Source organism: Cherax quadricarinatus, unplaced genomic scaffold (assembly GCF_038502225.1).
Source record: "Cherax quadricarinatus isolate ZL_2023a unplaced genomic scaffold, ASM3850222v1 Contig9, whole genome shotgun sequence".
NCBI lineage: Eukaryota > Metazoa > Arthropoda > Malacostraca > Decapoda > Parastacidae > Cherax > Cherax quadricarinatus.
In genome coordinates, this window is record NW_027195035.1 from 454,891 (window position 1) to 482,369 (window position 27,479).

The 27,479-nt window shown below is 44.5% G+C and overlaps 1 protein-coding gene across 7 annotated transcripts in view; it reads right to left on the reverse strand.

Moving 5' to 3' along the window:
* The window catches only part of LOC128700948 (uncharacterized), a 132,301-nt gene that overhangs the window by 52,293 nt on the left and 52,529 nt on the right, over window positions 1–27,479 (reverse strand). For 5 of the 7 annotated variants that reach the window (XM_053794442.2, XM_053794439.2, XM_053794440.2 and 2 more), the window contains exons 4-7: window positions 27,201–27,341; window positions 17,910–18,100; window positions 13,796–16,600; window positions 9,138–9,513 (exon numbers count right to left, since the gene is read on the reverse strand). In XM_053794442.2, coding sequence (XP_053650417.2) covers window positions 9,138–9,513; window positions 13,796–16,600; window positions 17,910–18,100; window positions 27,201–27,341 — 3,513 coding nt within the window. The remainder of the gene's footprint in view (window positions 1–9,137; window positions 9,514–13,795; window positions 16,601–17,909; window positions 18,101–27,200; window positions 27,342–27,479) is intronic. The other 2 variants (XM_053794443.2, XM_053794441.2) reach the window with 1 other exon arrangement.

Here is a 27,479-nt window from a genome sequence, read left to right on the forward strand (position 1 = left end):
AGTGAGTGGCTTACTCACTGCCATGGTGAGTGAGTGGCTTACTGCCATGGTGAGTGAGTGGCTTACTCACTACCACTCTGGCTGGGAATCGAACCCAGACCCTCACCGTGTGAAGCCAGAGCGTTGGTGAGTGGCTTACTCACTGCCATGGTGAGTGAGTGGCTTAATCACTGCCATGGTGAGTGAGTGGCTTACTCACTGCCATGGTGAGTGAGTGGCTTACTGCCATGGTGAGTGAGTGGCTTACTCACTACCATGGTGAGTGGCTTACTCACTGCCATGGTGAGTGGCTTACTCACTGCCATGGTGAGTGGCTTACTCACTGCCATGGTGAGTGAGTGGCTTAATCACTGCCATGGTGAGTGGCTTACTCACTGCCATGGTGAGCGAGTGGCTTACTGCCATGGTGAGTGAGTGGCTTACTCACTGCCATGGTGAGTGAGTGGCTTACTGCCATGGTGAGTGAGTGGCTTACTCACTACCATGGTGAGTGAGTGGCTTACTGCCATGGTGAGTGGCTTACTCACTGCCATGGTGAGTGAGTGGCTTAATCACTGCCATGGTGAGTGGCTTACTCACTGCCATGGTGAGTGAGTGGCTTACTCACTGCCATGGTGAGTGGCTTACTCACTGCCATGGTGAGTGGCTTACTCACTGCCATGGTGAGCGAGTGGCTTACTCACTGCCATGGTGAGCGAGTGGCTTACTCACTGCCATGGTGAGTGAGTGGCTTACTCACTGCCAGTGGTTTACTCACTGCCATGGTGAGTGGCTTACTCACTGCCATGGTGAGTGGCTTACTCACTGCCATGGTGAGTGGCTTACTCACTGCCATGGTGAGTGAGTGGCTTACTCACTGCCATGGTAAGCGAGTGGCTTACTCACTGCCATGGTGAGTGAGTGGCTTACTCACTGCCATGGTGAGCGAGTGGCTTACTCACTGCCATGGTGAGTGAGTGGCTTACTCACTGCCATGGTGAGTGGCTTACTCACTGCCATGGTGAGTGGCTTACTCACTGCCATGGCGAGTGGCTTACTCACTGCCATGGTGAGTGACTTACTGCCATGGTGAGCGAGTGGCTTACTCACTGCCATGGTGAGTGAGTGGCTTACTCACTGCCATGGTGAGTGGCTTACTCACTGCCATGGTGAGTGGCTTACTCACTGCCATAGTGAGTGGCTTACTCACTGCCATGGTGAGTGGCTTACTCACTGCCATGGTCAGTGAGTGACTTACTCACTGCCATGGTGAGCGAGCGGCTTACTCACTGCCATGGTGAGTGGCTTACTCACTGCCATGGTGAGCGAGTGGCTTACTCACTGCCATGGTGAGTGAATGGCTTACTCACTGCCATGAGTTCAAATCCCACCTATCCTACAGTTTGTTTACTGAGGATACTTCATCTCTACGCCAGACCACATCTGTGAGGTTATCCCTTTATATTCAACTCGTCTACTTAGGTGGTCACAGAAACTACGGAGAGGAACACTGCGATAATTTAGTGTATGGGTTATAAGCATGACAAAGCACCACCTTAGGGTAGGTCACTCTAAAGACGGTGGAGTGATTTACAGTGGACCCCCGGTTAACGAACTTTTTTCATTCCAGTAGTATGTTCAGGTGCCAGTACTGACCGAATTTGTTCCCATAAGGAATATTGTGAAGTAGATTAGTCCATTTCAGACCCCCAAACATACACGTACAAATGCACTTACATAAATACACTTACATAATTGGTCACATTTGGAGATAATCGTTATGCGGGGGTCCACTGTATTTACTTACAGTAACGTCCCAAGTCATATAGTCCAGGCAGGCCCCACATTACAGCACTTTGCTTCACAGCGCTTCATTTTACAGCGCTTCGCCTCACACAATTTCACTAATACAGGAGTTTTCACTAATAAAGGAGTTTTGATAATAATAATAATTCATTTATTCAGACTTGCTATAATAAATATGTTCACTAAGGATGAAAATATTTTAGGTAAGTAATGTTTGTGCTGTGTATGCATTTTTCAGGCCTACTTTCACTGCTCACTTTATATATAATCGTGTAGACATGTTATCAGGCTTTCATAATTATATTTGAAAATGTAAAAAAAAGGCTATGTTTCACTTTAGAGCAGTAGTCGACAACCTGCTGTATAAGTGGGGCCTTACAGTAGTCCACAACCTGCTGTATAAGTGGTGCCTTACAGTAGTCCACAACCTAACCTGCTGTATAAGTGGGGCCTTACAGTAGTCCACAACATAACCTGCTGTATAAGTGGGCCCCTACAGTAGCCCACAACCTAACCTGCTGTATAAGTGGGGCCTTACAGTAGTCCACAACCTAACCTGCTGTATAAGTGGGGCCTTACAGTAGTCCACAACCTAACCTGCTGTATAAGTGGTGCCTTACAGTAGTCCACAACCTGCTGTATAAGTGGGGCCTTACAGTAGTCCACAACCTGCTGTATAAGTGGTGCCTTACAGTAGTCCACAACCTGCTGTATAAGTGGTGCCTTACAGTAGTCCACAACCTAACCTGCTGTATAAGTGGGGCCTTACAGTAGTCCACAACCTAACCTGCTGTATAAGTGGGGCCTTACAGTAGTCCACAACCTAACCTGCTGTATAAGTGGGGCCTTACAGTAGTCCACAACATAACCTGCTGTATAAGTGGGGCCTTACAGTAGTCCACAACCTAACCTGCTGTATAAGTGGGGCCTTACAGTAGTCCACAACCTAACCTGCTGTATAAGTGGGGCCTTACAGTAGCCCACAACCTAACCTGCTGTATAAGTGGGGCCTTACAGTAGTCCACAACCTAACCTGCTGTATAAGTGGGGCCTTACAGTAGTCCACAACCTAACCTGCTGTATAAGTGGGGCCTTACAGTAGTCCACAACCTAACCTGCTGTATAAGTGGGGCCTTACAGTAGTCCACAACCTAACCTGCTGTATAAGTGGGGCCTTACAGTAGTCCACAACATAACCTGCTGTATAAGTGGGGCCTTACAGTAGTCCACAACCTAACCTGCTGTATAAGTGGGGCCTTACAGTAGTCCACAACCTAACCTGCTGTATAAGTGGGGCCTTACAGTAGCCCACAACCTAACCTGCTGTATAAGTGGGGCCTTACAGTAGTCCACAACCTAACCTGCTGTATAAGTGGGGCCTTACAGTAGTCCACAACCTAACCTGCTGTATAAGTGGGGCCTTACAGTAGTCCACAACCTAACCTGCTGTATAAGTGGGGCCTTACAGTAGTCCACAACCTAACCTGCTGTATAAGTGGGGCCTTACAGTAGTCCACAACCTAACCTGCTGTATAAGTGGGGCCTTACAGTAGTCCACAACATAACCTGCTGTATAAGTGGGGCCTTACAGTAGTCCACAACCTAACCTGCTGTATAAGTGGGGCCTTACAGTAGCCCACAACCTAACCTGCTGTATAAGTGGGGCCTTACAGTAGCCCACAACCTAACCTGCTGTATAAGTGGGGCCTTACAGTAGTCCACAACCTAACCTGCTGTATAAGTGGGGCCTTACAGTAGTCCACAACCTGCTGTATAAGTGGGGCCTTACAGTAGTCCACAACCTAACCTGCTGTATAAGTGGGGCCTTACAGTAGTCCACAACCTAACCTGCTGTATAAGTGGGGCCTTACAGTAGCCCACAACCTAACCTGCTGTATAAGTGGGCCCCTACAGTAGCCCACAACCTAACCTGCTGTATAAGTGGGGCCTTACAGTAGTCCACAACCTAACCTGCTGTATAAGTGGGGCCTTACAGTAGTCCACAACCTAACCTGCTGTATAAGTGGGGCCTTACAGTAGTCCACAACCTAACCTGCTGTATAAGTGGGGCCTTACAGTAGTCCACAACCTAACCTGCTGTATAAGTGGGGCCTTACAGTAGCCCACAACCTAACCTGTATAAGTGGGGCCTTACAGTAGCCCACAACCTAACCTGCTGTATAAGTGGGGCCCTACAGTAGTCCGCAACCTGCTGTATAAGTGGGGCCCTACAGTAGTCCACAACCTGCTGTATAAGTGGGGCCTTACAGTAGCCCACAACCTAACCTGCTGTATAAGTGGGGCCTTACAGTAGTCCACAACCTAACCTGCTGTATAAGTGGGGCCTTACAGTAGTCCACAACCTAACCTGCTGTATAAGTGGGGCCTTCCAGTAGTCCACAACCTAACCTGCTGTATAAGTGGGGCCTTACAGTAGTCCACAACCTAACCTGCTGTATAAGTGGGGCCTTACAGTAGTCCACAACCTAACCTGCTGTATAAGTGGGGCCTTACAGTAGCCCACAACCTAACCTGCTGTATAAGTGGGCCCCTACAGTAGCCCACAACCTAACCTGCTGTATAAGTGGGGCCTTACAGTAGTCCACAACCTAACCTGCTGTATAAGTGGGGCCTTACAGTAGTCCACAACCTAACCTGCTGTATAAGTGGGGTCCTACATTAGTCCACAACCTAACCTGCTGTATAAGTGGGGCCTTACAGTAGTCCACAACCTAACCTGCTGTATAAGTGGGGCCCTACAGTAGTCCACAACCTGCTGTATAAGTGGGGCCTTACAGTAGCCCACAACCTAACCTGCTGTATAAGTGGGGCCTTACAGTAGTCCACAACCTAACCTGCTGTATAAGTGGGGCCTTACAGTAGTCCACAACCTAACCTGCTGTATAAGTGGGGCCTTACAGTAGTCCACAACCTAACCTGCTGTATAAGTGGGGCCTTACAGTAGTCCACAACCTAACCTGCTGTATAAGTGGGGCCTTACAGTAGTCCACAACCTAACCTGCTGTATAAGTGGGGTCCTACATTAGTCCACAACCTAACCTGCTGTATAAGTGGGGCCTTACAGTAGTCCACAACCTAACCTGCTGTATAAGTGGGGCCTTACAGTAGTCCACAACCTAACCTGCTGTATAACTGGGGCCTTACATTAGTACACAACCTAACCTGCTGTATAAGTGGGGCTTTACAGTAGTCCACAACCTAACCTGCTGTATAAGTGGGGCCTTACAGTAGTCCACAACCTAACCTGCTGTGTAAGTGGGGCCTTACAGTAGTCCACAACCTAACCTGCTGTGTAAGTGGGGCCCTACAGTAGTCCACAACCTAACCTGTATAAGTGGGGCCCCTACAGTAGTCCACAACCTAACCTGTATAAGTGGGGCCCTAAAGTAGTCCACAACCTAACCTGTATAAGTGGGGCCCTACAGTAGTCCACAACCTAACCTGTATAAGTGGGGCTCTACAGTAGTCCACAACCTAACCTGTATAAGGGGCCCTACAGCAGTCCACAACCTAACCTGTATAAGTGGGGCCCTACAGTAGTCCACAACCTAACCTGTATAAGTGGGGCCCTACAGTAGTCCACAACCTAACCTGTATAAGTGGGGCCCTACAGTAGTCCACAACCTAACCTGTATAAGTGGGGCCATACAGTAGTCCACAACCTAACCTGTATAAGTGGGGCCCTACAGTAGTCCACAACCTAACCTGTATAAGTGGGGCCCTACAGTAGTCCACAACCTAACCTGTATAAGTGGGGCCCTACAGTAGTCCACAACCTAACCTGTATAAATGGGGCCTCAACAGTAGCCCACAACCTAACCTGCTGTATAAGTGGGGCCTTACAGTAGCCCACAACCTAACCTGCTGTATAAATGGGGCCTTACAGTAGTCCACAACCTAACCTGTATAAGTGGGGCCCCTACAGTAGCCCACAACCTAACCTGCTGTATAAGTGGGGCCTTACAGTAGTCCACAACCTAACCTGCTGTATAAGTGGGGCCTTACAGTAGTCCACAACCTAACCTGCTGTATAAGTGGGGCCTTACAGTAGTCCACAACCTAACCTGCTGTATAAGTGGGGCCTTACAGTAGCCCACAACCTAACCTGCTGTATAAGTGGGGCCTTACAGTAGCCCACAACCTAACCTGCTGTATAAGTGGGGCCTTACAGTAGCCCACAACCTAACCTACTGTGTAAGTGGGGCACAACAGTAGCCCCCAAAATAACCTGCTGTATAGGTGGTGCCCTACAGTAGCCCACAACCTAACCTGCTGTATAAGTGGGGCCTTACAGTAGCCCACAACCTAACCTGCTGTATAAGTGGGGCCTTACAGTAGCCCCCAACCTAACCTGCTGTATAAGTGGGGCCTTACAGTAGCTCACAACCTAACCTACTGTGTAAGTGGGGCACAACAGTAGCCCCCAAAATAACCTGCTGTATAAGTGGTGCCCTACAGTAGCCCACAACCTAACCTGCTGTATAAGTAGGGCCTTACAGTAGCCCACAACCTAACCTGCTGTATAAGTGGGGCCTTACAGTAGCCCACAACCTAACCTGCTGTATAAGTGGGGCCTTACAGTAGCCCACAACCTAACCTGCTGTATAAGTGGGGCCTTACAGTAGCCCACAACCTAACCTACTGTGTAAGTGGGGCACAACAGTAGCCCCAAAATAACCTGCTGTATAGGTGGTGCCCTACAGTAGCCCACAACCTAACCTGCTGTATAAGTGGGGCCTTACAGTAGCCCACAACCTAACCTGCTGTATAAGTGGGGCCTTACAGTAGCCCCCAACCTAACCTGCTGTATAAGTGGGGCCTTACAGTAGCTCACAACCTAACCTACTGTGTAAGTGGGGCACAACAGTAGCCCCCAAAATAACCTGCTGTATAGGTGGTGCCCTACAGTAGCCCACAACCTAACCTGCTGTATAAGTAGGGCCTTACAGTAGCCCACAACCTAACCTGCTGTATAAGTGGGGCCTTACAGTAGCCCACAACCTAACCTGCTGTATAAGTGGGGCCTTACAGTAGCTCACCACCTAACCTACTGTGTAAGTGGGGCACAACAGTAGCCCCCAAAATAACCTGCTGTATAGGTGGTGCCCTACAGTAGCCCACAACCTAACCTGCTGTATAAGCAGGGCCCTACAGTAGTCCACAACCTAACCTGCTGTATAAGTGGGGCCTTACAGTAGTCCACAACCTGCTGTATAAGTGGGGCCCTACAGTAGTCCACAACCTGCTGTATAAGTGGGACCTTACAGTAGTCCACAACCTAACCTGCTGTATAAGTGGGGTCCTACAGTAGCCCACAACCTAACCTGCTGTATAAGTGGGGCCTTACAGTAGTCCACAACCTAACCTGCTGTATAAGTGGGGCCTTACAGTAGTCCACAACCTAACCTGCTGTATAAGTGGGGCCTTACAGTAGCCCACAACCTAACCTGCTGTATAAGTGGGGCCTTACAGTAGCCCACAACCTAACCTGCTGAATAAGTGGGGCCTTACAGTAGTCCACAACCTAACCTGCTGTATAAGTGGGGCCTTACAGTAGTCCACAACCTAACCTGCTGTATAAGTGGGGCCTTACAGTAGCCCACAACCTAACCTGCTGTATAAGTGGGGCCTAACAGTAGTCCACAACCTAACCTGCTGTATAAGTGGGGCCTTACAGTAGTCCACAACCTGCTGTATAAGTGGGGCCTTACAGTAGTCCACAACCTAACCTGCTGTATAAGTGGGGCCTTACAGTAGTCCACAACCTAACCTGCTGTATAAGTGGGGCCTTACAGTAGCCCACAACCTAACCTGCTGTATAAGTGGGCCCCTACAGTAGCCCACAACCTAACCTGCTGTATAAGTGGGGCCCTACAGTAGTCCACAACCTAACCTGCTGTATAAGTGGGGCCTTACAGTAGCCCACAACCTAACCTACTGTGTAAGTGGGGCACAACAGTAGCCCCAAAATAACCTGCTGTATAGGTGGTGCCCTACAGTAGCCCACAACCTAACCTGCTGTATAAGTGGGGCCTTACAGTAGCCCCCAACCTAACCTGCTGTATAAGTGGGGCCTTACAGTAGCTCACAACCTAACCTACTGTGTAAGTGGGGCACAACAGTAGCCCCCAAAATAACCTGCTGTATAGGTGGTGCCCTACAGTAGCCCACAACCTAACCTGCTGTATAAGTAGGGCCTTACAGTAGCCCACAACCTAACCTGCTGTATAAGTGGGGCCTTACAGTAGCCCACAACCTAACCTGCTGTATAAGTGGGGCCTTACAGTAGCTCACAACCTAACCTACTGTGTAAGTGGGGCACAACAGTAGCCCCCAAAATAACCTGCTGTATAGGTGGTGCCCTACAGTAGCCCAGAACCTAACCTGCTGTATAAGCAGGGCCCTACAGCAGCCCAGAACCTAACCTGCTGTATAAGCAGGGCCCAACAGTAGCCCAGAACCTAACCTACTGTATAAGCGGGGCCCTACAGCAGCCCAGAACCTAACCTGTTGAATAAGTGGGGTCCTACAGTAGCTATGAACCTAACTTGTTGTATAAGTGGGGGTCCTACAGTAGCTATGAACCTAACTTGTTGTATAAGTGGGGCCGTACAGTAGCTATGAACCTAACTTGTTGTATAAGTGGGGCCCTACAGTAGCCAATAAACTGACTTGTTGTATAAGTGGGGCCCTACAGTAGCCAATAAACTGACTTGTTGTATAAGTGGGGCCTTACAGTAGCTATGAACCTAACTTGTTGTATAAGTGGGGCCCTACAGTAGCTATGAACCTAACCTGTTGTATAAGTGGGGCCCTACAGTAGCTATGAACCTAACTTGTTGTATAAGTGGGGCCCTACAGTAGCTATGAACCTAACCTGTTGTATAAGTGGGGCCCTACAGTAGCTATGAACCTAACCTGCTGTATAAATGGGGCTGGGATAGTCTCCAAGATGTGATAGCCTGAGATAGTCTCCAAGATGTGATAGTCTGGGATAGTCTCCAAGATGTGATAGCCTGAGATAGTCTCCAAGATGTTTTCTAGCTATTAACACTCCACCTCAAGTAAAAATGTTCCAATGTGTACACTAGCAAGTGGTGACCACTGGTCCTGTGTCCCAGTTAGAATTTCAGAAGAAGTGGACCACAGGTATCCCAGTCACCTCTACCAAAGTGGACCACAGGTGTCCCAGTTAATCAGAGTCCACTACCTCATAAGTTTCCACAATTATTATAATTATTATTACACTGTAGATGCTGCAGCTGCACTGTTACCACTAACAGTAATCGTACCTACCATGACTGGTAGTAGACTGCAGTAACTGTACCTACCGTAAGATGACTGGTAGTAGACTGGGGTCCCCACTCAAATCCATCATTCAATTGCCAGTCCGGCGCCAGGTCATCCAGGTCCTCACGTTCAGCACCAGCCGCTGATGCCGGCTTACTCCGCCACTCTGGGATGCCACAGCTCGCTGTCTTGCTAACTGGATTGCTGCATGAATATTTCTTGAGCCGTTCATGGAGTGGAGGCAGTGAGTGCGATTCATCGGCAAGCAGCGAGTGCACGACGTCAGGGTGCATGGTGCTCTCGTGAGAGGTGTGGGCATGCACGGCACCTAGTAGTTCGTCAGCCTCTTGTTGCACCTCCAGGCGTAGTTCTGTGCATGCTTCTGGTGCGTCGCCATACACTCCTACAATGACACTCCTGGCACCACAAAACAAGACATTTGTAAAGATCAAGTGGCGAGACTTAAAGAAGAAAACACAGTGACAATCACTCAGTTACCAGCATATTTTAATTACTGTGGGGAAGGGCCAAACCCACAGGGGTAATACAGCAGCTGAGGAATGTGAGGTAAGTAGAAATTTGAGGTGTGATAATGTAGTGTCTAGCAGGAAGATACTGATGTTTATACAATGACACAACATCAGGTGTTGTATATGATTCAGTGCAGGTGTTGTATATGATTCAGTGCAGGTGTTGTATATGATTCAGTGCAGGTGTTGTATATGATTCAGTGCAGGTGTTGTATATGATTCAGTGCAGGTGTTGTATATGATTCAGTGCAGGTGTTGTATATGATTCAGTGCAGGTGTTGTATATGATTCAGTGCAGGTGTTGTATATGATTCAGTGCAGGTGTTGTATATGATTCAGTGCAGGTGTTGTATATGATTCAGTGCAGGTGTTGTATATGATTCAGTGCAGGTGTTGTATATGATTCAGTGCAGGTGTTGTGTAAGTCAATTTTGTTGTTTATACAACATCATCATGTTATACAAGTCAATATTTTTGTTGATGATGTTTACAAAGTGCTACATATGTTGTATAAGTCAATGTTTATACATTACTACAACATCGCGTACTGTATACAGTAGGACCCCCATATCCACGGTGGATATGTTTCAAGGACCTGCCGTGAATCCTGAACCGTGGATAGTAGTAAACCCTATATGTAAGTCCTATACATACCTATTATAAAGTTTAATTGATAGATTATGCACAATTAGTGGAGAACTATTACTTTGTCACTGATGGGAAGCACTTCACAGCTTCTCTAATTTTGCACTTTGAGGCCATTATTATGCAAAATTAAGAGGTATTTTTGAGCCATAGTAAACTATGGATAACTGAAATCATGGATACTGAATCAGTGGACATGGGGGTTCTACTGTGAGTCAAAGTTGTAGTTTATACATTGCCACAACAACATCAGGTACTGTATAAGTCAATGTTGTAATGTACTCCGCGTATGTTACAATTCATTCAGCATTCACCAGTCACATTAGCGTATGCTCTCAACCAATCAACTGGCAAATCAGACTACAGCAGTTCTAGGGCCACACCGCTGTACTGTCAAGTTGAAGCAACCAATAGCATGTAAGGTGGCAAGGTCTAGTAATGTCATATTGATAGATTAACTTCGTAAATACAGTGGACCCCCGGTTAACGATATTTTTTCACTCCAGAAGTATGTTCAGGTGCCAGTACTGACCGAATTTGTTCCCATAAGGAATATTGTGAAGTACATTAGTCCATTTCAGACCCCCAAACATACAAGTACAAACGCACTTACATAAATACACTTACATAATTGGTCGCATTCGGAGGTAATCGTTATGCGGGGGTCCACTGTAATGTATATGTTTTAAGGAATATATGAGTGGAGAACAAACTACCCAGCAGTGGTACTTCTCAAGTGTGACTTACTCTTATGAGTGCCTCTTTCCACACTTATTATTGTTATACTGATGGTTTAACACTGTATATATTTTAGGATAGGAATATACGTGTAAAGGAAAAAACTACCCAGAAGTGGTAGTCCTGACTTTATGGCCACATCTGTCGTCTGCTGATGTTGATAACACACATTTGCAACAGGTATTTTTATTATGAAATGTTTCACATACGTGTGCAACATTCAGGAATCTTAATTACGAAATGTTTCTCCTCGACAGTGGGTTTATTCAGTGGAATACAGCAAAGGCGGTGGAGACGTAAAGACAATGTAATCAGGCCATCACCCTTGAACACGTAGTTTTGAGGTGATCAGTCCCTCAGCCAGAGGAGTTGTGCTCCACAGTCTGACAAATTTACAGCCACATACAACCTACCTACACTTTCCTACCAGTGTTTGTAATAAGCTAAAACATTTTTCTATCATACTTATGAAGAAATTAGCTGACTAATCTCTTATTTACTTATAAAAATACATTTTAAAAATACATTTATTAAAACTGATTAACCTTCAGAGTGACCGTCAAATAGATCTATGTTACTGACACCAGGGTCCCTAACATAGATCTATGTTACTGACACCAGGGTCCCTAACATAGATCTATGTTACTGACACCAGGGTCCCTAACATAGATCTATGTTACTGACACCAGGGTCCCTAACATAGATCTATGTTACTGACACCAGGGTCCCTAACATAGATCTATGTTACTGACACCAGGGTCCCTAACATAGATCTATGTTACTGACACCAGGGTCCCTAACATAGATCTATGTTACTGACACCAGGGTCCCTAACATAGATCTATGTTACTGACACCAGGGTCCCTAACATAGATCTATGTTACTGACACCAGGGTCCCTCACATAGATCTATGTTACTGACACCAGGGTCCCTCATATAGATCTATGTTACTGACACCAGGGTCCCTCACATAGATCTATGTTACTGACACCAGGGTCCCTCACATAGATCTATGTTACTGACACCAGGGTCCCTCACATAGATCTATGTTACTGACACCAGGGTCCCTCACATAGATCTATGTTACTGACACCAGGGTCCCTCACATAGATCTATGTTACTGACACCAGGGTCCCTCACATAGATCTATGTTACTGACACCAGGGTCCCTCACATAGATCTATGTTACTGACACCAGGGTCCCTCACATGAGCTCAACTCACTCAGATAAGTTGTGAGTGGTAAATATTGTGTTAGATATGAACGTTGTGTGGTGAGCGTGCACAATATAATATAAATCCTGCCCCCACGCACTGCATGATGGGAAAAACAAAACTGTGACCTTGTGTCTGGTTTACAATAGTGATTTTAAGATGTTTTTTCAGATGGTTTTTATGGTTTTATTGGCTATTTCTTGGTAGCATTTGATATAATGGAAGACATATTGCTGAAACGGGAGCAAGGGGCTAGTAACCCCTTCTCCCGTATAAATGACTAAATTTAAAGATAAACTTTCGTTTTTCTTTTTGGGCCACCCTGCCTTGGTGGGATACAGCCGGTGTGTTGAAAGAAAGAAGAATATTGCTGAAACAGAATTTGGTCGACTAGAACAATAAAACTGACTTAAAACAGGATTCAAATTTGGTGAAATTGCAGTTGCATAAATTCTGACGAGACTGCTAAATTTATACCATCATGACACCATTAGTTTTCCATCAAATTTCATACTTTTGACATCAATAATTTCAGAAAAACATTCTCTACCATTTCAGAATTTAAAAACAAGTGCACACCGAGAGCAACATTAATGTCAGGGTGTGGACAGTGTTAAAGAGATTGTCCCCAGAATGGTTGGAGGGGAAGGGTTAGAGAGGCTTCGAGTGCTGGAGGCTTGAGCACCAAGCAGGATTGTGTTAATAGTGGGTGGTGAGTTTTATGAAGCTGGAGTGTGAACAAGGTGACTGTTTTGAGTTAGTCAGGGAAAGCTGACTGTATATACAGGAGGTGTATAAGAGAACTGACTGTATATACAGGAGGTGTATAAGAGAACTGACTGTATATACAGGAAGTTTATAAGAAAACTGACTGTATACCTAGAGGGGGTTTCAGGGGTCAATGCCCCCATGGCCCAGTCCACGACCAGGCCTTGCAGTCACAAGAGACCTGACTGTACAGTGGAATGTCGGCACTCAAACTTATCTGGTTCCAGAAGGGTGTTCGAGTGCTGCTTTGTCCGAGTACTGGACGAATTTTTCCAAACCAATTTTCTTTTTGGCTGTTATCACTAACCCTCTTAAGCCCCATGGTGACTTATTTATACAAATAATATAAAGAAAAAACACCAAAAAATGCAAAGAGACATGAAATAGTTAACAGCAAAGTTCTGGCAGGTTTGTTTGTTTGGCTGAGTGCCGAGCAAACGATTGACTACCGAGCGATTTGTTTACTGAACAAAGCGTTCGAATACTGAATTGTTCGAGTACTGAGGTTCCACTGTACAGTGGTTCCCCGAGTTTCGTACAGCTCCCAACTCGAACAATTATGTAAGTGTATTTCTGTAAGTACTTTTGTAAGTGTATTTTTGTAAGTGTATTTTTGTAAGTGTATTTTTGGGGGTCTGAAACAGACTAATCTAATTTACATTATTCTTTATGGGACCAAATTTGTTCGGTAACGGCACTCAGCCTTGTGGAATGAATTATGGCTGAAACTTGGGGTACCACTGTATATAGAGCTTTGTAAGACAACTGACATCAATATTGCTGATAGCATTGTCAAGACTTACCTTGCTGGCACAGTGTCAAGACTGAGAGTTGTTCCGTCAGCGGTGCGAGAACTTTCCGACCAAATCTTGTCATTCTTGGCGTCGCCACTCTTGTTCACGTTGATGACTGGCTTCCAGGGTCCATCCTGTGTCAGCCCAGCTATCATATGGTGGTTATCCTGCAGCTTACCTGGTATGTACGTGGTGGGGTTGGATATCACGTACATGTTGGCCCTGTTGACGTCACACTCTGAATCCTCATTAGCATGTGCGTTGCAAGCACTCCAGAGTGCCTGAAGGCTAGTCATGGAGGAGGGAATGCTGGGGGATGCAGAGGAGTTGTTACGGTGCCACAGTGATGCCAAGGATGTGGGTATGACAACAGCCTGGGACTTGGCACTAACATTGCGCTCTGGTTGGGGTTCAAAGTGGCCCTCGCTGCTCCAGCCAGTGGCACCCTCCCTCTCCCTCTCAACCCACGAATTACCCACAATTCCTCCAGTCTCTGGGTCGTTCAACCTCGGCCAGGTGTCGTCCCTCTCCTGGTGCGCTTGTACCTGCCAGATGTTCTGTGAGTAGGCAGCATCTACCAGATGAGCTTCACTCTTCCATATACTGGCCAGATTACTGTCAGGAAAGTCTTGTTGCTGGAACCCAAACACGTCTGGTTCCTGTTCGTCACATTTATGTGGGAAATGGTCTTTCAGACCGGTTCTTTCACGCAGGCTAACTTTCTGGTCCACACTAAGGGGTAAAGAACGCACTTCACTCTGTGAAGTGTCCTCTTCAGTTTGGCAAAACTTTTCATTGTTCACCACTTTGAATTTTGGAACTAAAGCAATGAGTGGAACAGTTTCCTGTGCTACCACCTCTTGTTCCTCCGTGTGCACTATCTTGAGCACTGGTTCCTTGTACACCATGTACTTCTTGGGTGATCCTTCCAATATATCACTCTCCAGGAAGAGTGTTCCGCTACTAGTCCGCTGAAAGGGCAGATCTGGACGTTCAGAGTTCACCATGAACATGGTGCCATCCTCATAGTGATCGTCAGCGGTGCTGCCTATGCTATCTTGTCGGATTGGTCGGAAGTGTGTTCGTGGGGACGTTAATAAGTTTTCCTCTTCATGGGTCGTGGGTAATGCATCCACGTTCTCCAGCGCGTCTTCATGGCCTGAAGCGTCGCCGCCTGACCCCAGCAGGTTTTCCGCCGCCTGTTCCACAGATGGAGCTGGTTCAGCACTCTTGCCTCTAGGGATGACCATGGAGAAGCCACTGTTCTCTGTGTGGCGGAGATCAGCCTGGGGCCCACTGGGACCCGAAGGCACTGGCTTGCCAGCAGAACTGTCTGTCAGAACCTCCTCCTGAGATTCGTAACTTTTGCACACGTCCTCCACAAGCGCCATCATCTTTTCGTGTTCAGAGTCTGTCTGGCTGTCTTGCGTCAGTTCTCCATGACTACTGTTCTCCGAGGGACATTCCAAATTGCTGGTACTGACGCTGAACTCTGCGAAGACACCTTCCAGACCCAACGTATTATCCCAGATATTTTCTAAACCCATCTGCATGAATGATTCGCACAACTTATTTTCCAACTCCTCCGTCGTGTGACAATTACGGTCATGGTCTTGATACGGTTCTAGACTATTGCTGAGGCTATAGTCATCCATGCAGACGAGAAGCGTGCCTTCGTTACCAGAGATGTTGTTAGCATTGTAGTCCGACCATATGGACTTTTGTAGGCTATTGTGTAGGTGGAGAAGAGTGGTAGAGTCTTTTGAGTTGTCTTGGAAGTTACAGATGGGACTCTGATTTGATAGAGTGCAAAGAGGGTCTTCTTCTGTGATGGGGTTGACATGGTGCCACGAGTGGTTGCGGTGCCAGGCATCGTCAACGGGGGTGAAGGCCGGCACTGCGACGTCACTGCCGTGCTCACCGGCAATGCACGTGTCGTTCGCTTTGGCAAGGTTTAAGCCCCACACGGTGGGAAGGTGAGGCATGTCTTGAAGACCTGGTGGGTCCCACACGTGGTCCCCACAGCTGTGACCCCCACACTCTCCCTGACCCCACACCTGAGCCACCGAACTACAGATTTTCTCCTCCAGTTGCCTGACGCTTTCTGCCTCCTGGGTGTCACTATCACTACTAGAGCTGCTACTGCCGTCGGTGGTGCTGCCACGTTCAAACAGTCGACTTCCACCACCACCATCGTCACCACCACCACTGCCACCACCACCACCTTGCTGATCATTACTATCACTGCCACTAACTGCCAGGAGCAAGTCTCCCATACATTCCCACTCCTCATTTCTCTTCACTTTCTCTGTGTTTCCACCAGTTTTATCACATTTCTCCTCCCTGGCCTTGTCAACATCCTGGTCCCCTTTATCCCTGTCCTCTGAGCTCTCCCTGGAGCTGGTGTCTCCGATGTAACCTTCTCCGATGTCCTCATCCAGCAGCGGTCCAGTGAATTTCTTGCGTCTCCGCTCTAGGTTCCTCTCGGTCTCCGAGGCACTGTCAGTGTCGTAACTCTCACCAAAGAGTGCCTCCTTATGCTTGACAGCAGGGCGCCAGGTGAACGGCACTAGGTGGCGCCGGGACAAGTCGTCCAGCTGGTCCCCTGCCTCCCTCTTATCCTTCTCGCGGCACTTCTTGCGATGCGTCCGTTGCATCTTGACGGTGCTGCCTGGCATACCCTGATCCTCTATTACAAATGAGGATTTCTTGCCTTCCCACACACACGGACAGAGATCATGCCCAGTCTTGCAAGACTTATCAAGGCAATGCCCTTTACAAGACCCACCTAGAGGTGGGAACGCTGCATAGTACCTGCAACCAAAACAAGCACTGATTACCGAGGTTTAAACTATCTACTACATCAGACTCTCCTTGACTTACAATATTTCAACTTCACAACGGTATTGTTGAAAATGGTATAAAATACCGACAAAGTTGAAGATCAAGACACATGTCCAATAGTTGGGTATCTTTACTGATAAAATATTACACCCACACACTAGGCTTCTTCAGTCACATACAAAGGGAGCTGTGGTAATGAAATAAGATTAAGTAATCAGTCTATCAGCCATGGAGAAAACATGATGGTGTAAAAGTAATTACTTTGGAGATGAGACTTAAGATAATTACCCATTATGAAGGTGTTAAGTCCCTACTAACTTATATTCATATACTGACTTTTCAATACTGGTAGTTAGTTACAGTATTTATTTATTCGGTGACATTTCTTTATTTAGCGCATCATATTCATACTCGACTCTCGATATTTTCAACTTACAGCGGTGTACGAATGGTATATAATACCGACAAGATGAGATTAAGACACATGTGCAACATCTGGGTATCTTTATTGTAGACGTTTCGCCATCCAGTGGCTTTATCAATACAGATTCTAGGACATAACTTGAAGACAGTAGAACTATGTACAGAAGATGAGGTAATCAGTCCCTCAACCATAGACTATGGTGCTCTTCGCACCTACTCCTAGGTTGAGGGACTGATTACCTCATCTTTTGTACATAGTTCTACTGTCTTCAAGTTATGTCCTAGAATTTGTATTGATAAAGCCACTGGATGGCGAAACGTCTTCAATAAAGATACCCATATGTTGCACATGTGTCTTAATCTCAACTTACAGCGGGTTCGTTGGAACGTAACACTGATGTAAATCAAGGAGCGGCTGTATTTTAATACCTTAAAGTAGTGTACTCAATACACAGTGAAAATACCCTGAAGTATACACCTCCAAGTATAATGTATGTATGTGGTTCTCATGTCTCAGTGTATATCATCATGTAAGGTGACTAACACCCAGGTACCTGCTTACTGCTAGGTGAACAATGACAGCAGGTGTAAAGTGACTAATACCCAGGTACCTACTTACTGCTGGGTGAACAGTGACAGCAGGTGTAAGATGACTAACACCCAGGTACCTACTTACTGCTAGGTGAACATAGACAGCAAGTGTAAGGACTTACCCTCTCTCATTCTATAAGGGACTAACCCCCATAATTCTCTCTCTCTCTCTCTCTCTCTCTCTGAGGGACTGACCCCCAACTATATCATCAGTCAAGGTGACCCCTCTACCGTGCGACCCAGGAATGACAAAGCTCCAGCTCACCTCTCTGCCTGCTCCTCGGGGGTGGAGGATGAAGTGTAGTCATCCAGGTCGGCGGTGCACCTGGCACCAGCACCAACAACTTGCTTGGTGCATACAGCGACGCTGCCGTTGCTGGCATTAAGGTGAACTTTGTTGGTGGCGGACTTGAGGCGGGAACACAGCTCTTCAACCAAGCTCTCCAGCTCATAACGCTGTAATATAACCAGAATATAGTGGAGCTTTATAACAACCCTTGTATATAGTGGAGCTTTATAACAACCACTGTATATAGTGGAGCTTTATAACAACCACTGTATATAGTGTAGCTTTATAACAACCACTGTATATAGTGGAGCTTTATAACAACCCTTGTATATAGTGGAGCTTTATAACAACCCTTGTATATAGTGGAGCTTTATAACCACTGTATATAGTGGAGCTTTATAACCACTGTATATAGTGGAGCTTTATAACAACCCTTGTATATAGTGGAGCTTTATAACAACCACTGTATATAGTGTAGCTTTATAACAGCCACTGTATATAGTGGAGCTTTATAACAACCCTTGTATATAGTGGAGCTTTATAACAACCCTTGTATATAGTGGAGCTTTATAACAACCCTTGTATATAGTGGAGCTTTATAACAACCCTTGTATATAGTGGAGCTTTATAACAACCACTGTATATAGTGGAGCTTTATAACAACCCTTGTATATAGTGGAGCTTTATAACCACTGTATATAGTGGAGCTTTATAACCACTGTATATAGTGGAGCTTTATAACCACTGTATATAGTGGAGCTTTATAACCACTGTATATAGTGTAGCTTTATAACAACCACTGTATATAGTGGAGCTTTATAACAACCCTTGTATATAGTGGAGCTTTATAACAACCCTTGTATATAGTGGAGCTTTATAACAACCACTGTATATAGTGGAGCTTTATAACCACTGTATATAGTGGAGCTTTATAACAACCACTGTATATAGTGGAGCTTTATAACAACCCTTGTATATAGTGGAGCTTTATAACAACCACTGTATATAGTGGAGCTTTATAACAACCACTGTATATAGTGGAGCTTTATAACAACCCTTGTATATAGTGGAGCTTTATAACAACCCTTGTATATAGTGGAGCTTTATAACCACTGTATATAGTGGAGCTTTATAACCACTGTATATAGTGGAGCTTTATAACAACCACTGTATATAGTGGAGCTTTATAACAACCACTGTATATAGTGGAGCTTTATAACAACCACTGTATATAGTGGAGCTTTATAACAACCACTGTATATAGTGGAGCTTTATAACAACCACTGTATATAGTGGAGCTTTATAACAACCCTTGTATATAGTGGAGCTTTATAACAACCCTTGTATATAGTGGAGGTTTATAACAACCCTTGTATATAGTGGAGCTTTATAACAACCACTGTATATAGTGGAGCTTTATAACAACCACTGTATATAGTGGAGCTTTATAACAACCCTTGTATATAGTGGAGCTTTATAACAACCCTTGTATATAGTGGAGCTTTATAACAACCCTTGTATATAGTGGAGCTTTATAACAACCCTTGTATATAGTGGAGCTTTATAACAACCCTTGTATATAGTGGAGCTTTATAACAACCCTTGTATATAGTGGAGCTTTATAACAACCACTGTATATAGTGGAGCTTTATAACAACCACTGTATATAGTGGAGCTTTATAACAACCCTTGTATATAGTGGAGCTTTATAACAACCACTGTATATAGTGGAGCTTTATAACAACCACTGTATATAGTGTAGCTTTATAACAACCCTTGTATATAGTGGAGCTTTATAACAACCCTTGTATATAGTGGAGCTTTATAACAACCCTTGTATATAGTGGAGCTTTATAACAACCCTTGTATATAGTGGAGCTTTATAACAACCCTTGTATATAGTGGAGCTTTATAACAACCCTTGTATATAGTGGAGCTTTATAACAACCACTGTATATAGTGGAGCTTTATAACAACCACTGTATATAGTGGAGCTTTATAACAACCACTGTATATAGTGGAGCTTTATAACAACCACTGTATATAGTGGAGCTTTATAACAACCACTGTATATAGTGGAGCTTTATAACCACTGTATATAGTGGAGCTTTATAACAACCCTTGTATATAGTGGAGCTTTATAACCCTTGTATATAGTGGAGCTTTATAACAACCCTTGTATATAGTGGAGCTTTATAACAACCCTTGTATATAGTGGAGCTTTATAACAACCCTTGTATATAGTGGAGCTTTATAACAACCCTTGTATATAGTGGAGCTTTATAACAACCCTTGTATATAGTGGAGCTTTATAACAACCCTTGTATATAGTGGAGCTTTATAACAACCACTGTATATAGTGGAGCTTTATAACAACCACTGTATATAGTGGAGCTTTATAACAACCCTTGTATATAGTGGAGCTTTATAACAACCACTGTATATAGTGGAGCTTTATAACAACCACTGTATATAGTGTAGCTTTATAACAACCCTTGTATATAGTGGAGCTTTATAACAACCCTTGTATATAGTGGAGCTTTATAACAACCCTTGTATATAGTGGAGCTTTATAACAACCCTTGTATATAGTGGAGCTTTATAACAACCCTTGTATATAGTGGAGCTTTATAACAACCCTTGTATATAGTGGAGCTTTATAACAACCACTGTATATAGTGGAGCTTTATAACAACCACTGTATATAGTGGAGCTTTATAACAACCACTGTATATAGTGGAGCTTTATAACAACCACTGTATATAGTGGAGCTTTATAACAACCACTGTATATAGTGGAGCTTTATAACCACTGTATATAGTGGAGCTTTATAACAACCCTTGTATATAGTGGAGCTTTATAACCCTTGTATATAGTGGAGCTTTGTGTACGAATGGTATATAATACCGACAAGATGAGAGTAAGACACATGTGCAACATCTGGGTATCTTTATTGTAGACGTTTCGCCATCCAGTGGCTTTATCAATACAAATTCTAGGACATAACTTGAAGACAGTAGAACTATGTACAGAAGATGAGGTAATCAGTCCCTCAACCTAGGAGTAGGTGCGAACAGCACCATAGTCGTGGAGATTCTGAAGCAGAAGAAAGAATCCTGGCGCTTATATAGTAACGTCAGGTGTAGCAGACGAGGGCATATTCACTGGTAGGCGGGATTCCCCAGTGGAAGTAGGTCCTTCCCAAAGAGATGGGTTAGTTGTAGTAGTAGATGTCGTAGTCGTGAAGGTTATGTACTGTCTTCAAGTTATGTCCTAGAATTTGTATTGATAAAGCCACTGGATGGCGAAACGTCTACAATAAAGATACCCAGATCTTGCACATGTGACTTAATCTCATCTTGTCGGTGTTATGTACCATTCGTACACAACTTGTCAGACACTGCAACATCATGGAATCTTAATTCTGAGGACATGTACATAACCTTCACGACTACGACAACTACTACTACTACTAACCCATCTCTTTGGGAAGGACCTACTTCCACTGGGGAATCCCACCTACCAGTGAATATGCCCTCGTCTGCTTCACCTGACGTTACTATATAAGCGCCAGGCTCCTTTCTTCTGCTTCAGAATCTCCACGACTATGGTGCTCTTTGCACCTACTCCTAGGTTGAGGGACTGATTACCTCATCTTCTGTACATAGTTCTACTGTCTTCAAGTTATGTCATAGAATTTGTATTGATAAAGCCACTGGATGGCGAAACGTCTACAATAAAGATACCCAGATGTTGCACATGTGTCTTAATCTCATAGTGGAGCTTTATAACAACCCTTGTATATAGTGGAGCTTTATAGGAGAACTGATTGCACAGAAAAGCTTTATAAGAAAACTTTATAAAAAAAGAGCTAATATAAGCAGACACAGACAATATAAGCAGACACAGACAATATAAGCAGACACAGAGGCAATATAAGCAGACACACAGACAATATAAGCAGACACAGAGACAATATAAGCAGACACACAGACAATATAAGCAGACACACAGACAATATAAGCAGACACAGACAATATAAGCAGACACAGAGGCAATATAAGCAGACACAGAGACAATATAAGCAGACACACAGACAATATAAGCAGACACAGACAATATAAGCAGACACAGAGGCAATATAAGCAGACACAGAGACAATATAAGCAGACACACAGACAATATAAGCAGACACAGACAATATAAGCAGACACAGACAATATAAGCAGACACAGAGACAATATAAGCAGACACACAGACAATATAAGCAGACACACAGACAATATAAGCAGACACAGACAATATAAGCAGACACAGAGGCAATATAAGCAGACACAGAGACAATATAAGCAGACACACAGACAATATAAGCAGACACAGACAATATAAGCAGACACAGAGGCAATATAAGCAGACACAGAGGCAATATAAGCAGACACAGAGACAATATAAGCAGACACACAGACAATATAAGCAGACACAGACAATATAAGCAGACACAGAGGTAATATAAGCAGACACAGACAATATAAGCAGACACACAGACAATATAAGCAGACACAGACAATATAAGCAGACACAGACAATATAAGCAGACACAGACAATATAAGCAAACACAGAGACAATATAAGCAGACACAGAGACAATATAAGCAGACACAGAGACAATATAAGCAGACACACAGACAATATAAGCAGACACAGAGACAATATAAGCAGACACAGAGACAATATAAGCAGACACAGAGACAATATAAGCAGACACAGACAATATAAGCAGACACAGAGACAATATAAGCAGACACACAGACAATAAAAGCAGACACACAGACAATATAAGCAGACACAGAGACAATATAAGCAGACACACAGACAATAAAAGCAGACACACAGACAATAAAAGCAGACACAGAGACAATATAAGCAGACACAGAGACAATATAAGCAGACACAGAGACAATATAAGCAGACACAGAGACAATATAAGCAGACACAGAGACAATATAAGCAGACACAGAGACAATATAAGCAGACACAGAGACAATATAAGCAGACACAGAGACAATATAAGCAGACACACAGACAATAAAAGCAGACACACAGACAATAAAAGCAGACACACAGACAATATAAGCAGACACAGAGACAATATAAGCAGACACAGAGACAATATAAGCAGACACAGAGACAATATAAGCAGACACAGAGACAATATAAGCAGACACACAGACAATAAAAGCAGACACACAGACAATAAAAGCAGACACACAGACAATATAAGCAGACACAGAGACAATATAAGCAGACACAGAGACAATATAAGCAGACACAGAGACAATATAAGCAGACACAGAGACAATATAAGCAGACACAGAGACAATATAAGCAGACACACAGACAATAAAAGCAGACACACAGACAATAAAAGCAGACACACAGACAATATAAGCAGACACAGAGACAATATAAGCAGACACAGAGACAATATAAGCAGACACAGAGACAATATAAGCAGACACAGAGACAATATAAGCAGACACAGAGACAATATAAGCAGACACACAGACAATAAAAGCAGACACAGACAATATAAGCAGACACAGAGACAATATAAGCAGACACAGAGACAATATAAGCAGACACAGAGACAATATAAGCAGACACAGACAATATAAGCAGACAGAGAGACAATATAAGCAGACACAGACAATATAAGCAGACACAGAGACAATATAAGCAGACACAGAGACAATATAAGCAGACACAGAGACAATATAAGCAGACACAGAGACAATATAAGCAGACACAGAGACAAAGCTCAACTCATCAGACATAACCTGGAGTTTACCTGGAGAGAGTTCCGGGGGTCAACGCCCCCGCGGCCCGGTCTGTGACCAGGCCTCCTGGTGGATCAGAGCCTGATCAACCAGGCTGTTGCTGCTGGCTGCACGCAAACCAACGTACGAGCCACAGCCCGGCTGATCAGGAACTGACTTTAGGTGCTTGTCCAGTGCCAGCTTGAAGACTGCCAGGGGTCTGTTGGTAATCCCCCTTATGTGTGCTGGGAGGCAGTTGAACAGTCTCGGGCCCCTGACACTTATTGTATGGTCTCTTAACGTGCTAGTGACACCCCTGCTTTTCATTGGGGGGATGGTGCATCGTCTGCCAAGTCTTTTGCTTTCGTACTGAGTGATTTTCGTGTGCAAGTTCGGTACTAGTCCCTCTAGGATTTTCCAGGTGTATATAATCATGTATCTCTCCCTCCTGCGTTCCAGGGAATACAGGTTTAGGAACCTCAAGAGCTCCCAGTAATTGAGGTGTTTTATCTCCGTTATGCGCGCCGTGAAAGTTCTCTGTACATTTTCTAGGTCGGCAATTTCACCTGCCTTGAAAGGTGCTGTTAGTGTGCAGCAATATTCCAGCCTAGATAGAACAAGTGACCTGAAGAGTGTCATCATGGGCTTGGCTTCCCTAGTTTTGAAGGTTCTCATTATCCATCCTGTCATTTTTCTAGCAGATGCGATTGATACAATGTTATGGTCCTTGAAGGTGAGATCCTCCGACATAATCACTCCCAGGTCTTTGACGTTGGTGTTACGCTCTATTTTGTGGCCAGAATTTGTTTTGTACTCTGATAAAGTTTTAATTTCCTCGTGTTTACCATATCTGAGTAATTGAAATTTCTCATCGTTGAACTTCATATTGTTTTCTGCATCCCTCTGAAAGATTTGGTTGATGTCCGCCTGGAGCCTTGCAGTGTCTGCAATGGAAGACACTGTCATGCAGATTCGGGTGTCATCTGCAAAGGAAGACACGGTGCTGTGGCTGACATCCTTGTCTATTTCAGATATGAGGATGAGGAACAAGATGGGAGCGAGTACTGTGCCTTGTGGAACAGAGCTTTTCACCGTAGCTGCCTTGGACTTTACTCTGTTGATGACTACTCTGTGCTCTGTTAGTGAGGAAATTATAGATCCATCGACCGACTTTTCCTGTTATTCCTTTAGCACGCATTTTGTGCGCTATTACGCCATGGTCACACTTGTCGAAGGCTTTTGCAAAGTCTGTATATATTACATCTGCATTCTTTTTGTCTTCTAGTGCATCTAGGACCTTGTCATAGTGATCCAATAGTTGAGACAGACAGGAGCGACCTGTTCTAAACCCATGTTACCCTGGGTTGTGTAACTGATGGGTTTCTAGATGGGTGGTGATCTTGCTTCTTAGGACCCTTTCAAAGATTTTTATGATATGGGATGTTAGTGCTATCGGTCTGTAGTTCTTTGCTGTTGCTTTACTGCCCCCTTTGTGGAGTGGGGCTATGTCTGTTGTTTTTAGTAACTGTGGGACGACCCCCGTGTCCATGCTCCCTCTCCATAGGATGGAAAAGGCTCGTGATAGGGGCTTCTTGCAGTTCTTGATGAACACGGAGTTCCATGAGTCTGGCCCTGGGTCAGAGTGCATGGCCATGTCATTTATCGCCTGTTCGAAGTCATTTGGCATCAGGATAACATCGGATAGGCTTGTGTTAACCAAATTTTGTGGCTCTCTCATAAAAAATTCATTTTGATCTTCGACTCTCAGTCTGGTTAGCGGCTTGCTAAAAACTGAGTCATATTGGGACTTGAGTAGCTCACTCATTTCCTTGCTGTCATCTGTGTAGGACCCATCTTGTTTAAGTAGGGGCCAAATACTGGACGTTGTTCTCGACTTTGATTTGGCATAGGAGAAGAAATACTTTGGGTTTCTTTTGATTTCATTTATGGCTTTTAGTTCTTCCCGCGATTCCTGACTCCTATTAAGATTCCTTTAGCTTAAGTTCGATGCTTGCTATTTCTCTGACCAGTGTCTCCCTACGCATTTCAGATATATTGACCTCTTTTAGCCTCTCTGTTACTCTTTTCCTTCGCCTGTAAAGGGAGCGCCTGTCTCTTTCTATTTTACATCTACTCCTCCTTTTTCTTAGAGGAATAAGCCTTGTGCATACATCGAGTGCCACCGAGTTAATCTGTTCTAGGCATAAGTTGGGGTCTGTGTTGCTTAGTATATCTTCCCAACTTATATCAGTTAGGACTTGGTTTACTTGGTCCCACTTTATGTTTTTGTTATTGAAGTTGAATTTGGTGAATGCTCCCTCGTGACTAATCTCATTATGTCGGTCTGGGGCTCCACGCATACATGTCTGAACCTCAATTATGTTGTGATCTGAGTATATTGTTTTTGATATGGTGACTCATCAGACATAAACCTCACCTCATCAGACATAAAGCTCACCTCATCAGACAAAGCTCACCTCACCAGACAAAGTTCACTTCATCAGACATAAAGCTCACCTCATCAGACATAAAGCTCACCTCATCAGACAAAGCTCACCTCATCAGACATAAACCTCACCTCATCAGACATAAAGCTCACCTCATCAGACAAAGCTCACCTCATCAAAGTTCACGTCATCAGATATAAAGCTCACCTCATCAGACATAAAGCTCACCTCATCAGACAAAGTTCACCTCATCAGACATAAAGCTCACCTCATCAGACATAAAGCTCACCTCATCAGACAAAGCTCACCTCATCAGACATAAAGCTCACCTCATCAGACATAAAGCTCACCTCCTCAGACATAAAGCTCACCTCATCAGATATAAAGCTCACCTCATCAGACATAAAGCTCACCTCATCAGACATAAAGCTCACCTCATCAGACAAAGTTCACCTCATCAGACAAAGCTCACCTCATCAGACATAAAGCTCACCTCATCAGACATAAAGCTCACCTCATCAGACAAAGTTCACCTCATCAGACAAAGTTCACCTCATCAGACATAAAGCTCACCTCATCAGACATAAGCTCACCTCATCAAAGTTCACCTCATCAGACAAAGTTCACCTCATCAGACATAAAGCTCACCTCATCAGACATAAAGCTCACCTCATCAGACATAAAGCTCACCTCATCAGACAAAGTTCACCTCATCAGACATAAAGCTCACCTCATCAGACAAAGCTCACCTCATCAAAGTTCACCTCATCAGACATAAAGCTCACCTCATCAGACAAAGTTCACCTCATCAGACATAAAGCTCACCTCATCAGACAAAGCTCACCTCATCAAAGTTCACCTCATCAGACATAAAGTTCACCTCATCAGACATAAAGCTCACCTCATCAGACATAAGCTCACCTCATCAGACATAAAGCTCACCTCATCAGACATAAGTTCACCTCATCAGACATAAAGCTCACCTCATCAGACATAAAGCTCACCTCATCAGACATAAAGCTCACCTCATCAGAGGCAGACATAAGACAGCGTAGAGCAGTGAGCTTCTGCAGTTGTTCGGAGGTGAGTGGTCGTTGTTTCTGGCGCGCCTTGTGTCGCTTCCGAGCTCTACGACTGACACCTTCCTGCAACACCAGTAACACAACACTGTTGTAACACCACACTGTTGTAACACCAGTAACACTACTTGTAACACCAGTAACACCACACTGTTGCAACACTAGTAACACTAGTGTTGTACACTAGTAACAATACTTGTAACA